Source organism: Platichthys flesus, chromosome 3 (genome assembly GCF_949316205.1).
Source record: "Platichthys flesus chromosome 3, fPlaFle2.1, whole genome shotgun sequence".
Classification (NCBI taxonomy): domain Eukaryota; kingdom Metazoa; phylum Chordata; class Actinopteri; order Pleuronectiformes; family Pleuronectidae; genus Platichthys; species Platichthys flesus.
In genome coordinates this window covers 4,976,385-4,992,296 of record NC_084947.1, presented here as the reverse complement: position 1 = coordinate 4,992,296, position 15,912 = coordinate 4,976,385, and the positions used below count along the sequence as shown (strand labels likewise).

Below are 15,912 nucleotides of genomic sequence, written 5' to 3'. Positions count from 1 at the left end.
CTTAGCCGTCCAATTTATGAGCCTGCCTGCTGAGGACATGTGCATGCTGAGAGAGAGGGAACACCGCAGCACTACATCAGATGAGATTACTCAGAACAAAAAGTTTTACCCCTGACGGTACTTCTTCGCTCGCTTTATTCAGAAATGCAAACACACGACATTGGGTTGGATTGTTCTTACAGGAAGTGAGGGAATTGTCTCAGCTCGCCTACTAAAATACGCCCCTGTCATCACGCACAGCACGGAGAATCAAGCTCCAATGAAAATCCTCTTAATATGTTTATTTAATAGAATCATAACATAAAACAACATTAGTGTGTCAAAGTCATGAAACTCTTTGTTGGATAGAGTTCTCTGAAAAAAGAGATTTGTGAATTTTAAAAGATAAATTAGGTCACATTCATTTTGAGTTCATTATTAAAAAAAAGGTACATCATTTACAGATTATTCTAAATATTACTTAAATCGTCCCCAATCAGATGGAGAAAGTGTCCATCCATCAATCTTTTGAAGGTTGTGATGAGGCTGGAGCGAATCCCAGTCGAAATTGGGCGAGATGCAGGGAACATTCATTTTCCCTCGGCTGCATGTCCTCGAGTTATGGGAGAAAGTCAGAGTACCAGGATTTAAAGCCCACTCAGAAGTGGAGGAATTGAACTGACGGATTTCTACATGAAAAAACATAAAAACTAAATGGGATCCATTAGTGATCCCTGAGGAACCCCATATTTGACCTCTGAATAAAAGTGAGAAGCAACTGAAAAGCGTTTATTACGTAGGAAGTGAACAAACTCCAATTTACCAAAGCTATTACTAAACACGTCGACTTAATCAGGTGGAAACAGTTGATTTTAACCTCACTTAATTTGTGATTGAAACTATTTCTGCCCGTTGTAATTGTACTTACCTAAATATTGCTCCCTGCACCTCATCTTGTTTTGAGCTCTTCTGAAGTAAACCACTGTTACGATAAGCATTTAATTTACAACACTATGAAAGCCTTTTTTTTTCATCACTACTCAAGCATATTACTCCTTATTTTCTTTCCCTACACTCATAAGAAACAAAGTCGTGAAAATCCTGATTAGAGGCTGAACACTATTCACATTCTGGGGTTTTCCGGTGGGTCTTCGGGGTGTGAGGTTTGCAGAACCATCCAAAATCAATACTTGGCAAGTGGAATGTTTATTTACTGGAGTGATAATGAATTTGAGTATCCGTTCTGATACGCTGCACGATGGCTGCACAGATTACACACATGACAGTCGTGATTACATCGTGCCAACGGAGCTGGATGCATCATGTTCGGTCCACACCTGGCTGCAAACAAGGCCTCATTAACTCCTCTGTCTTTGCTGACATTCTGTTATCACACACTGACAGACACACACAGATAAACATGTACATTAAATATTCACTAGCTTCTGTTGGCGGAGGGGAAAGCACACAGTAGAAACACACAAGCACACACACACACACACACACACAGACACACACACATGAAGACAGATCCCCAGGCGTCAATTAGTCCTGCCCCAAAAGAGGTCCTTCCCTCATGTCTCTTTGCTGCAGGTGAAAATTGTATTTGTCTTAATGCACTGTCACTGGTCTGATCGTCATACAAGGTGTCAGGGCCACAGGGAGGAAAAAGACACACATGCACTCGTTCACGTGCACATTGAACACACGGAAAACACACAATTACAGAGGGTTTCATTTCTATTCCTGCTGTGAAAGGTAGAATCTCAAAAAGCTGCAGAGTGTGAGTCTGTGTTTGCAGCTGTGAACAGGGTCAAATTTATCTCACAGCTCAGATTAATGTCAGGCTGTAATTTGCTTGTTGCATGAAAGCATGTGAACATTAGAGAAGTTTATCCACAGTACTCCACTACTTTACCTCATCTTCTCCTATGAGGGTGTGCGAGTGGGACTCTGTTTATCCTTCATATCTGTCGTGTTTGACTAAATTCTAACATTTCATTCATTATGTTCCTGGAAAAATCTGAATTTAAACTGATTGAAACCTTTCAATTTAGTTTAGAATAATCACAAAAAGATAAATGCAAAAAACATTATGCATAACCTTTCCTGCATTACTGAATCCCGATTTATCACAGTTATTTATAGACGCAGGGAGTGACTCAGCAAAACCACGACAAAGAAATGTGCAGTGATGCCCGGCCATGACTTTGCCACATGAGTAAGTTGAGCCGGCTCACAGCTCGGCGGCGAAATGACAACGTAGCTCTCGAATCAATGGCACTACTCCGCTAATGAATGACAAGGCTAATTGTGGGAACGGCTTGCTGCTCCTTGGTTTAGATAAATACTTCGACAATTGAAGTGCTTTAATTATCCCCAGCGTGTTTGTGCCTGAGCGCCGTCGCCGCCGCTTCACTCGAGACGCCTGGCGAATGAGACAAGCTAATTAAGAGTGATTTCCCCGCGCCCCGCTCATTAATAACACAACAGCAATTAAGAGGAGCTAGCGGAACATGGCGTATTTGGTGCTAACAAGATTAGCCTCATAGAGCAATGGGTTTATGAGAGAGAGAGCGAGCGACACACACACACACACGCACTCACAGAGTAAAAGACAGGAAATAGATTCATGTGAGAGAGGGAGATATTAGAAGGTCTTGGAGAGGGACATGGCGTTGAAAAACGTATTAAGAGGTATGGAACTAAAACGTGACAAGTGGAGGAAAGTGGGCAAGAAAATTGAGAAGGAGAGAGAGAGAGAGAGAGAGAGAGAGAGAGAGAGAGCGAGAGAGAGAGTCAGAGGAGAGTACAAGAAAGAGAAAAAGCCGTCTGCTTTCTGAACAGAACCTTTTTTCTTTTTCCAGTTTCCTGCATGAATCACCGGAGTGGCCTTTAAATGAGCTGTTGCATAAAGGACATTCAGCTTCATGAGCTCAGTGAATAATAACAGAGGCTGCTGGGAGACTTTGCACAGATGATTGTCACAATCCTCTCCCTGCGAAAAGTGATAAATAAAACCAGCTATGATTAATGAGGCACCAGTTTACTGCATGTATGTAAAACCACCGGAACATGGAACTAGATCAAGCCTATAACCCCAATAACTGCTAACGAGAAAGCAGGCTGTTCAGGATTCAAGGGATTTTTTAATTAAATGAAGTAAAAGGTAAATTAGCGGGTGAGTGATTTGAACCAAGATATAAACAGTTGTACATTTTTGGCAGTTTTAAGGACGCCCAGTTAACGAGCTTAGCTTTTTTCCTGATTGAGGGTCAGTTTGCTTCTTCTTGACGAAACCAGACGATCTGGTCGACGGAGGATTTCTGTGATTTGTCCCGTTCTCACCGCTGTCGCCTAGCAACAGAGCTACAGTTGGACATGACGGGGAAAGTATACATGTCCCATGTTTTTATTTTTACATGTGTGTCATCAGCTGAATCTTTGTACATGTTTAAGCAAGTTTAAGGCTCCTAACGCTCGCCAGTGTCGTTATACATAGAAAAGTTGTGACCTTTGTTGTTCATGGATGACAGGATGTATTCTTAAGAGCCTTTTTCGTGTTTTCCACAGTGATTTACTGTTTTCTTTCCACTTTTTATTTATTTTGTCCATTTATTTTTATTGCTTTTATGTGTTCGTGCAACACATCTCTATATTTAATGATTTAATTTGAACGCTACCTTGTTTCCCACCACCTCAACGTGATCATCAGGCCTCCTTGTCCCCCTGCATCCTGCGTGTGTGATACAAATAGCTCCAGTGTCCTCTCCCATCATGCCAGCTCGCCCTGCACAGACATGGATCCAGCTGCTAGGACACCCACTGCTGGAATGAAGGCAGAACAACAATGTCCCCTAAGCACGCAAAATACAGTATCTATAGAAAAATAGACTTTGTGAACATGCAGACAGTGTGTGTGTGTGTGTGTGTGTGTGTGTGTGTGTGTGTGTGTGCGCGTGTCAGTCACAGTAACTTTTCATGCAGCAGGCATGGAGCTCTTGACAAGAGACTCAATCAGCAGCACTAAAGCCGGCTGCTGCCTCCTCTGCTCCGCCACCCTACTTTTTTGTGTCGACTAATCTCCAGTGTAGGATGTAGAGGAGCCATTTGATATTGTCTTTCCCGGTGTTTTTCATTATCGCTGCCTTACCGCGGCACACCGGTGGCATTACCTCGACATTAGTGGGCTTGACAGGCCGAGAATCACCACACGATCCCGCCGCAACCTCCCATCTCCGGCGTAACCCCACTCGCATTTCAAAGCTCCTCTGCCGCTTCTTATCTTTCACTTGCTCCCCCCCCCCCCCAGCCGCTCTGATCTGCAGCAGGGTCATGGACAATGCTTTTCGGGAAATTACCGAGAGGTTTGGCATTTTGTCGGAATCCAAATTGCATTTAGGCCGAGAGCAGAGTATAAAGAACTTGTCTCTTTATACCTGATGGAAGCACAAGAGCAAAATCTTCATTGGTAAGTCTGAAAATACAATTACCATTGACATACAACATTTTCATCTATTCAAATGATTGAAGTTCCTTTAATTCAGCAGCTGACTTACCTCAACTCAAAGCACAATCTTTTTGTGTTAAATTTGTGCTTCTGGTTTTATTATTTTCTGACTGCCGGGTTTAACAACGCCCAGTTCATTTCAAAGCTATGGGCTCAAGTAAAAATGTTTGTTTAACACAATCACAATTTGCACAGATCCACAAATTGTTGACAAGCCTGTTCTAGTGAACGCTTGACTGCAATTGAAGCTTGCATCCTCTAGTGGCTGTTGTAACTCATCGCAGGATTTTTTTTAAAACCAGATTTTTTTAATCGACTGCAGCTCTTCGATTGAGCAATTTGAAATCTGTTCGGCGTTGCTCATTAACATGCCCTGATTTGATCAAGACTCTTGCTTCGGGTTAAGTTCCATGAACTTTTGGAGGTGTATAGGTATCTTAAAATGGCAGTTAAGATAAATCCTTTATTCCAGAAACATGTTGTGTTATTGCACGTTTCTTGAGACAGAGGTGGAAATGCCTCTCACTGAACAAAAATGAAACCAAAATATCCTGGACACAGGCGCTGCCATTTTGAGATTTTGACGTCACTTGGTGCCAGAGTCAAAGGAGTGACCGTTTCCTGATTCGGTCAACAGAGGTTTGGTGATACGCCCCCTGCTGGATGTGCATCTAAACTGGATATCGAGTTCAAACCTGTCATTTTGGTTTGAATATGAACTTTCTCCCGTTTGAATCAATGTTAGAAATTAAGAATAACAGCGACAGCCCAGGACATCAGACTTTTTTCTTCACATGTTTCCAAGCACAGTGTCTGTGAAGTATATTACACAAAGTATTGTGAGTTAAACTAGGAACTGAGCCAAAAAACACACAACAAATAAGTTAAAAAACAGCAGAGCCAGCTGCAGTTGCTGAATTTGCTGGGAGCCTTGAAGTCTCGCTACACTGAAGAACCAAATCACACTACAGTAAAGCTGGAAGTAAAGGATTTCAGATATGTGCTTATATGCCCCTGTGGCTTTAATAGAAAGTTGCAAAGGAATCGACGGCTGGACTGAAATGAGCATGATGCTAAAGGTCCTCCAGCTGATGGGAGAGCAGAGGCTTCTCCAGGCCACAGTCGGAGATGACCGTGAAACCGCCTCGGAAAAGCTGCAGATATAAAGAAAGTGATGAGTGATGTGTCTTATCGTTCTGATGGTGGGGAAAAAATAACTCATCTCGCTTAAAGCAGCTCCTCGATCTGGCAGAACATTTTTTCCCTTTCAGCACACAAACCTGTGCAGCAGGTCCAACATCTCCCGCTCTGGGGAGCCACAGTCAACAGCAGCATTCAGAGTTCCTCCCCTGCTCTCGGTATTGATATTTGCTAACAGCCAAAATTACTTTTTTGGAAAGAATCATCATGGATGTTATATAAAATAATAACTCCAGGATCAACTTTGCCTTGTGTTTCATTACATTTCAAAATGAAAGTAAAAAAAAAATAGCTTTAGGCTCCCTCCCTCCTCCCTCAGTTTCAGATGTTACTCTTCATGATTACCTACAACCTTGATATATTTCAAATAAGATATAATAAAAAGAAATAAATAGGATGTATTGTGCTTCCATTAAAAGTGGGCTGTAACATAATACACATATTACCATGAGAGTCTAGCAGGTTAATAGTTCAACTCCCACTCATTCACGCACAGATACAGTTGTAAAGCATGAAAGATAAAGAGAGCTGAAAATGGTGCAGCTCAAGTTCTATTAACATCACTGCTCACTAATAGCCTTTTTATACCAGTGTGCATCTGGAGAGCACTCACCTAAATAGCCTGCTCCCAGATATCAAGTGGCTGCAACAACCGTAAACAATCCTCCTTCAAATCTTTTTTTGAGGGAGACGTGTCCAAGACGATAAATAATTTGGAGGTTAGAGAAATGTATGATTTGAGAAAGAATAATGAAGAAGAATAAAGTGAAATAGAGCTTGTTAAAAACCGAAGAGAGACACCAGAGAGAAAAGCTCAGAAGCAGCATTTGCACTCAAAGTTACACACGTCTTTTTTAATCAGAGATTTGAAGTGTCCCAGTGAAACACAATCACAAAGCAGCAGAAGGTTCTGGAGGTTTTCCTACAGCCAGGGCACAAAGTAGAAGAGAGCTGCTCCACCAAGTTCACATTAAATCCTGGAACCTGGTGGAGCAGCCGGAGCAAAAACCACATCATAGCAGCAGTAAGTGAGTAACAGGCGATTACAGATATGGAGGAGTTTGAGAAGAAATAGTTTATATATAAACAACTCTGTCTTCTACAAGTTGGATATAAGGATTTATATATATCCATTATGTTTTCAATGCTGCCACTTTCTTTGGGCTCTGTGCAAATCCTTTGTAGTAAGTAAAATGCAATATCGTTTATGTTTTACATTATATGACTTTTACTTTTGTCATTTATTTACTTTTTTTGAGTGGCCTTTGCCTGTGGTGGTAAGTTGACCTTATCAGACGAAACGAAACATGAATATACGCGTGTGTGTGTGTGTGTGTGTGTGTGTGTGTGTGTGTGTTTGTGTGTACTCGACTTTAATATCTCTTGAGGATCTTGTCCAGCTTAAACACTGACCTTGTCAACTGAGGTCATGTGGTCCATCGTTTGTGAAAGCCCGGTCGGTCATGTCAGCTGCCCATTAAAAAGTGTAGGTTCTTCTATTCGTGGTTTTACGGTACAGGTCTATGCTGCAGGGAAAAGGGCGAAGATTGAACGTTAAATGACACTAATTACGAACGATTGATTATATTTCCATACTAAACTAAATAACCAAGTATAAAGACGTGGAATATTGTATATGTTTATGAGCTTTTTCATTTTGCACTCATAACTTGCTCATATTACATTTTAGCTTTTTAAATCCTTGAGAGGTGACACAGATATTACACCTCACTTGTGTTATATCAAAATCCTACATTTTTGGAAAGTGTGAACATCTCCTGACCTTTTCAATGGGCTGCTTGAGGGTGAAGACTTGTTTTTAGAATTAGAGGAATATTTTATGTCAATGAGGGTCCTTAAGAAAATAGTAGTACTGCTTGTGCTTCCATCTTTGTAAGGTAGTTAAATAGTAGTTAAATACTTAAATAGAATAGCCTGTGTGGGGACATTGAATGATGAGGCAGTAACGTCCATTTTTTCCTTTTTAAACTCAAGATTCTTGTAGAACACCTCCACCTTGAGGACATCTGCAGCAAGAACATCTAGTTTTCATGGTTTGTTCCTTCATCTTATTTTGTTTTTCATAACAAATTAAAAACACTTTTTATTGATGATTCTTTCTCTTTTCATGTCTCTTTCTTTCTTTCTTTCTTTCTTTCTTTTGTGCCGTTATGGTGTCATTCTTCTTGTATATTTTATTTTCTAATTGTTAATTTAGGTTTCGGCCTTATTGTGTCAAACTCTGTGTAAACCTCATTCTGAAAAGCACTTTATAATAAATGTTCAGACACTTTGAATTTCTTTAAAACTTTCTCGTGACACATCCTCTTACTTTGCCCAGAAAAGTGGAACTAGAAGATAAAATCTTTGTACACGTCTGACAGATGATTTAAAACATGTTCATGTTTCTTGGGTTTTTCAGTTTTTCTCTGAAAACTAAAAACAGCGGGCTCACTCTCCAGGGAGGTCAAAGGTCAGAGTCGGATACACACTGGGCTCCTGGAGCTGGGGCGGCTGCAGCGTCGTGCTGAGGAACAGCCTCAGCGGGGCTGATGCAGCAGGAGGACTGGCCTCTGGACGTCCAGATGGAGGAGTGTCTCCCTCGCCACGGGCCGTCCCACCCCCCCCTGCTGATGTCTGCAGACCGGCTCAGTCCACTGAACACGGAGCCGTTCACACTGTCAGCAAAGCAGCTGGAGGTGGTTTCTTAAATTCACATGCAAGAGACAAACTGTGCTTGAGAGGAAGCTACATAATAAACTCGACAGCAGGTTAATTTATAAAATTTCCACTGCTCTCTAACTTTCAAGTCTGTTGCATCACACACTTCATCGGCTGCACAAATAACCAGACCGACCACAGATGCTCCGACACGTCGGGGAATTCACTAAACTATGAATTGTTTATTATAGATGTAAATGCAATCACCCACATGTTAATGCAATACTCTATATACGTAGGGGAACTTTGGGACAGACACTGGAGCTGGGGATCACATCACAGACCTTCTAGTTAAGGAACCACACCTTTCACCTCCTGAACGGAAACCACTTGAGATCGGCTGCAAATGAGTTATTGTTAAAGTCAGCGTAAATTTGATGTCATTTTTGATTTTAGAAATAGCAGGTTGACAGAGGTCCAGTTTACTGAGGCTTTAATGCTCATCTCCCAGCTGCAGCAGCCACATATGAGGGATTTATCCCCTTTCTTGTCTGTGGTTTATTTCACTGTTGGAGGGTTAAATATTCTTTATAGTGTGATAACAACGTCCTCCCACCATCCAGAAATGAAGCTCAAATATCAGAGACACGAACAACGGCATTATGCGTATTTGGAGTTTTAACCAATTACAAGTAAATGATAGAAAGTGTCATTTTAATGGTTACTTGGATTTCATTGGATTGGTTCATGTCACATGGAGGGAAGATTTATGGCCTTTTCAAACAACGAGTTCGTAGCATGTTCGTTTATCATTGACTTCTGTGGTCAGCTAGAAAACAGCACTTAAGAAAACACACTGTGAAATGGAGGTATCACCAAGTTAGATTTACTGGAATGTAAACAGGCTTTCAACAAGTAACAAGACTTAATGAAACTATAAAAGCACTTTCACCCATTACATTTGTTAGAGCTGTAATTCTATGAAACACAGATGTAATAGAGACATTTCTGGGCACTTGAAGGGGTTAAATCTTTTCAGGGAGAATGAATGTGTGTTACGTTGCAGGACTCCTTTTACAGATCCAACACTTTTTAACATGATGAAGTCATGAGAAGCCACTGGGCGATGTGAGGTCTGTTCTATTGGTGCTCTTTGAGGAAATCTTTCATGTAGGCAGCCAGGGTCTGAGTTTCCTCCACTGTCACAGCGTTGTACAGGGATACACGAATTCCTCCAACTGACCTGCAGGGGGAGACAAATTGTCACATTTGAGGGCTTTGAATCAGAAGCGGCACTGCCACAAGACACAAATTGTCATAACATATCATGTAGGACTCAAGATCCTTCCTGATAACTCACATAAGTTTTCACAAAACATCAAGAGGAGGCCGGTGCTCGACAAACTGACCTGTGACCTTTCAATGATATCATTCCACGTTTGGCTGCTTCGTCCAGGAACTTCTTTTCCAAAGCTTCATCTCCGTCTTTCTTCCCCATACGAATTGGGATGTTCATGCGGCTTCGACAGGCCATGTCTACAGAACACCTGGAATGAAACAGTAGCTCTAATATGAATCTGTCATTTCATTGCTCTAATCAGTTTCGTCACTCTCAGTGTTTACTTTAGTGTGTGTGAGGATTTTGTCCATTTCTTAAAATCCCTGGTTCCGTGCATGGACTGTTAATACAGATGTTGATCAGCCCATGGGCTTTTTCTACAAGAAGGGTCACACTGTGTTGGGATTTCATTAATGTACTTTATATAATTTTTTTTTATAAGAGCTCTTATTTTGAAGGTGTTTCTCCAGCAGTGTAAAGTTAAATTAAAAAATTAAAAAGGATATTTAAAAAGTTTAGACAAGTCCTCAGGAAGTTTTTCCTTCACACAAGTTTTGTTTTATACTCACGTATAGAAACCTTTAGAGGCGTTGATGATGTCATAAATTATGGAGGACTTCTGGATGTTGAGCGTTTCCATGGCAGCACTGCCGCCATTGTTCTTGATCCAGTCCAGAACCAGACACATGATGTAGATACTGAACAAAACGATGGCGACGGTTAAAAACACGTAATGCACCTTTTTGTGAAGTTAATTGACAAAGTAAAACTGCAATTTTTTTTTTTCCCACATAGTTTTACACAGTACAGTAAATATTAAGATTAAGATTAAGATTAAGATCCATTTATTCATCCCAAACACATGCACAGGCACACTCATGCAGGTAGGGAAATTTAATCTCTGCTTTTTACCCATCTGGTGCAGGACACACAGAGCAGTGAGCGACCATGTACGGCGCTCGGGGAGCAGATGTTGGGGGAGTAAGGTGCCTTGCTCAGGGGCACTAGACAGGGTAGGGAGACTCTTGGATTTTTGGACAGATCAATCCAGGTTCGTCTTTTGTTGTCTCTCCGTGGAGTCGAACCAGAGACGAACCAGAGACCTTCTCTTTCCATAGTCCAAGTTTCTGCCACTAGACCACCGCCTCTCAATCTGTAGGAGATTGTGATGCAACCAACCGAGGAGCGTCTGTACCTGAAACACGGCGGCGTGTTGTAGAGGGAGTTATTCTCAGCCTGCACCTTGTAGTCCAGGATGATGGGACACTCCTTCAGGGTGTGGCCTAACAAGTCCTCACGCACGATGACCACGGTCACACCGGCAGAGCCCACGTTCTTCTGAGCTCCGGCGAAGATCAGCCCAAACTGCACAACACGATGGGAAACAATGCCTCAGTGATTTGATGTAATCAACGCTAATAACAGGTCTTATTTTCCTTAATTCTTATATTTTAACATGAGAGATGAGAGAAAGAGCTGAATAACTGATTCAGGTCCATTGTTGTCCTCACCTTCGACACGTCCACAGGTCGGGACAGGAAGTTGGAGGACATGTCGCAGACGAGCACCACCCCGTTTGTTTCAGGCGTGAAGTTGTACTCCACGCCGTGGATGGTCTCGTTGCTGCAGTAGTAGACGTATGAGGCCGAGGGGTTCAGAGTCCAGCTGCTGGGGTCTGGGATTTCTGCCAAGAGCGAGAGAGAGAGATTCAAACAAGACATTCGTGGTGAAACCAGAGCAAAGAGTCAGTGAGGACGTGGTTGATATCAACACTTATGAGTTAAACATATGAGTTTAAGGAGATAGCCAAGTAACTTTTGCTAATTAATAAAAGCAGTTCCTGCCCACCACAGATTATCTGAACAGAATTTTAATAAATCAAATATCTGTCGAGCCATTTCTGTAAAAAAAACATAAACGTCAACCTGCTGGTGGCGCTAGAGGACATGTCAGAGAGAACAACCTCAAATGACAGAAACCATCTTTGAGAAAAAACGTCTTTCAGAAATGTCATTGTTGATATATTTCAGTCTGATCCGAGCTAAGTGGCTAAACCTGAATCCAAATACACCTCTCAAAACCCTCCTGCAAAAAAACTGTTTAACTAGTGGCTTTTAAAACCTGTGATATAATTAACACTAATCTAGTGTTAATTATCTGGTATCTTTTCAATTCAGATAAACATCCAGATTCTATTGGGATTTGTACGGCTGCAAATTAAAATAAGCTTCATGACTGATTCATCAACAGATGTTTTAACAATTCGTCCTTTTTTATTTAAAAACATTACTTTCAGATTTTCACTTTAAAGGTTTCAGAAGCTAAAGTTATTTAATATCAAGAACAAGACAGAGAGAAGTGATAATTTAATGTTGTTCCCAGATGAATGTAATTCCAACACAATATAAACGTGTCTCTACTCATCAGGATTAACAAGTGAATCCAATGGAACAGGCACAACAATGTGGAGGAGGCTGCTCACATTCCAGAGCCTTTCATTGGTCCTCGGCTCCTATTGGTTGGTTACATAACCGCCTGGACTCACAGCCAGAGAGCTGCCGTAACACAGCCTGAATGACAATGACCGATTCATACGAGGGTGAACTGTGTGCGACATGGGGATGGTTAAAGGTTCAGTAGGTTGGACTTAGGTGAATGGGATCTACTGGCAGACACTGGATATAAAATAGTGCCAGTGATGTTTTCACTACTGAGACTTACTCGTGTAGCTGTCCAGCTTCGGGTGGACGATGTTGGGTTTGCCGTATTTCTCCGCTTCTTTCGCCGCCTTGGCCGACCACGTGCCGGTCACCAGGTAGTCGGCACACCTGTCCTCCTTGAGGCCAATCAGGTTGAGCGGAACGGCGCTGAACTGCCCGGAGCCGCCGCCCTGCAGGAACATCACCTTGTAGTTGGAGGGGATATTTCTGTGAAAGGCCAAAGGTCCCAGTGTGAAAAAAAGAGTTTACAGAGCAGCCATCAGTAAACTAACTTAAACGCACTGATTCTTTACGAAGTTTGTCATGTGTAAATGTGAATATTAAAAGTAACTTACAACAACTCACGCAGGAGACTCTCTGTTTTGCTCATGATTTTGCTGAAGTCCGACGAGCGGTGACTCATCTCTGGTTCGAAGAGAAATCAACAAATGTCACGAAGGAGGATTTAATGTAACTTTGTTATTGCCTTAAGCTTTAATCTATAGGTGTCCCTAATAAACTGGCAACTGTGTATAGTCCGCTTTCATTATCATTCACACGCAACTCATGTCGTGCTTCTACACTCACCAAGAACACTGATGCCGGTGCCATTGTAGTTGATGAGCTCCTTCTGTGCCTCCAGCAGCACCTGAAACAGGCCACAGCAAGTATGTTAACACTTGGCATCGAGAAGGGATTAAAAAAGTCATGTGTCTGAACGAGGTGGAAAGAGATCAGCGCCTCCATCTGACCCAGATCCAGATGTTCCTGAGAACTCAAGTGGCTTTTCTAACTTATTCTCATGAATCTGACAATTCTCCTTTTCAATCAATCACTCACTCAAGAGTCAGTCACATGTGAAAGATAGTTGGTCATTATACACACAGACAAAAGTGACCCACATTTGTAAAGTTGGAACAGTAATGATTGGCTATTGGAATTAATACATGATCTTGTAAAACACAATAATGATATCAAATGTCAGAAGCCCTCAATGCAATAAAGAAGAGATGAGGGTAATAACAGTATCTGGCATCAGTTTGGAATCAGTTGGGTCACATGACATTTTTTTTAATGTTAATATTCACATAAAATAGAGGACACAGCAAAGTCCATTTAAAAGAAGTGTGTCCAGTTTGTCTTAGGAAGTAATTATATCTGATATTATTCATGGTAGCTATTAAAAACAAATTCAGTTTTTATTTATTTGAACCTCTACGTGAATATCCAATCTAAAAATAAAACTGCAGGAATTCACAGAACTCAATCTGCAGGGATTGTCTTCACAAATCCTAAAGTAATGAAGTTGGAACAATTAACAGATCGAGTAAATGGTTGAAGATCATTTTTCAACAGAGAAACTTTGCAAATACATCTTTAACACAAAGCCTTACACTCTCTGAACAGATTTTTATAAAAATGTTTTAGCAATAAAAGTTGTCTTTGATCTGAAGTGGGTCTCTGGGGGGTTTTGCTGCCACCTGCAGGCGCGTGTGTGTCACCGAGTCGCAAACAAACCGGTTTTCCACCTGAACGGCTCGAGGCTGATGCAACTCATCGCTCAGTTTTCAGGCTCCGCTGCAGCCAGATGTCTCCCCCCCCCCCCCCCAGCACATCTGCACGCCTCGATCATGTTTAAACGTCGTCATCAATCAAGCCGAGGCTCGAGACGAGAGAGGCTCGAGGTTTGAGGATGCGCGTGCGAAATCACCCGACACGACCGAATGAATCAATGCGTTGCTCAGCGACGCGTCGGTGGCCCCTTTCTACACATTCTCTCTCACGCGGATCGATGACGTCACTGGAGAGCGAACCGACGTTGCACGGTAACTCACAGATTGCGGGAGTTTCGCGGGTCCAGCGCAGAAGTTGATGGGTGGTTTCTGCTCCATGGTGAAGAGAGACGTGTCCCGTGTTCTGCTGCTGCAGGCTGAGGAAGAGGAGGAGGAGGAGGAAGATGTGTGTGTGTTCAGCTCCTGTGCTGCTGCGACGTATGGCTGCGAATCACTGGTTGTGCTGGTTCGTTAAAGGAGGCATTCAGGGACACGCCAGTTACTCAGCTTTGTGGAAGGAGGCGTTCAGGAGCTGCTCGTTATTCTGTAAACGTTACGTAAAAAAAACGTGGTACATCTTTTGATCAGTGCGTCGAGGTGCTGCAGCAAGTAATCGATTCATCTGGTAGTTATTTAAAAATGTATACGATTTATATATACTGTATATAATTTATATACAGTGTATATTATTCATATATACTGTATTTGATTTATAAATATACTTTATTGGATCTATAAATGCTGTATATTATTTAAATTTTTTGTACTATCCACTCCAGCAGCACAAGAACACTTTACTACTGGACACTGACACAAGCACATCATTACTTTCTGTACCATAGGATCAGACCCATTCCTGTATCTGTAATATATTCTCCCTATTTATATGTGATTTATGTATGTTTGTCAGTGAGGTATATAAGTGTATAAGCTACTGGATGATCTGAATTTCCCACGGGATTAATAAAGTATCCATCTATCTATCTATCTATCTATCTATCTATCTATCTATCTATCTATCTATCTATCTATATATATATATATATACTGTAGCCTACTTACTGTACTTTATACAATATATATTTACCATTTATTAGTAATATAATTTTGTATACTGCTGTAAATATATATACTATATATATAAACATACATAATATACTGCTGTGTAATGATTCCCATATTATGTGTAATTTGCAGGTAGTTAATTAATCTAGTGATTATTTGAAAGACAGTCGTTCAATCCTGCAGCTGTTTTAGTGTTAAATTTATAATTTTAGCATCTTTATATTCATATCTAATTGTGCGCTATGCAGACACACAAACACAAGTATGTATACAAATACATCTTTACTCATATTCATGCTGTATACAATAACACAATAATACAATTTATAACACAAATTGTCAGACTACCACTTGAAGGCAACACATCGACATCAGCAACCAGAGCCTCCCTATTGGCTGGGGTCCCATGTCTGATTATTAAACTATTATTCAAGCCTCACCAGAGACATGAGACAGACAGTAGTCTCCCACCGTGTAGAATAAAAACTGGAGAGTTTAAACATTTTATACAAAATCCACATATGGAACAGCAGGGAATAAATCCAGGTAAACTGTGACGAGCCTGCGTCCAACATTGAATAAAACAGATAATACACACTTGTAACAATTAACCCATTTAAAAAGGGAAAAAAATGGAAATTCTAGTGCGTCACACGTTAACACCAGGACATTGCCCATGCAGCAGCAAACTCTTTCAAAGTAAATGGAGAGTTTCCCTCTGTCGTCCAGTGAACCGACAGATTCAGTTCAGCTCAGTCAGAAAAGTGTGATTGAGATAATTCAGCAGCTTGTGGAGGTTATGCAAGGAATCTGACTACTACTGTGTGCCCCCTTTTAAGATATCACATGGTGTATGCGTGTGTGTGTGTGTGTGTGTGTGTGTCTGTGTGTGTGTGTGTGTGTGAA

General features: G+C 41.3%; 1 protein-coding gene across 1 annotated transcript; it reads right to left on the bottom strand.

The window, feature by feature from the left end:
* Nucleotides 1–9,214: 9,214 nt before the first annotated feature.
* psat1 (phosphoserine aminotransferase 1) lies at nt 9,215–14,422 on the bottom strand. Its single transcript, XM_062381501.1, has 9 exons — nt 14,224–14,422; nt 12,977–13,037; nt 12,745–12,814; nt 12,411–12,616; nt 11,201–11,373; nt 10,885–11,054; nt 10,259–10,387; nt 9,760–9,897; nt 9,215–9,593 (listed from the first exon to the last, which is right to left on the bottom strand). Exons 1-9 carry the CDS (start codon nt 14,278–14,280, stop codon nt 9,491–9,493), a joined length of 1,107 nt encoding a protein of 368 aa, XP_062237485.1. The 5' UTR covers nt 14,281–14,422; the 3' UTR covers nt 9,215–9,490.
* Nucleotides 14,423–15,912: the final 1,490 nt, after the last annotated feature.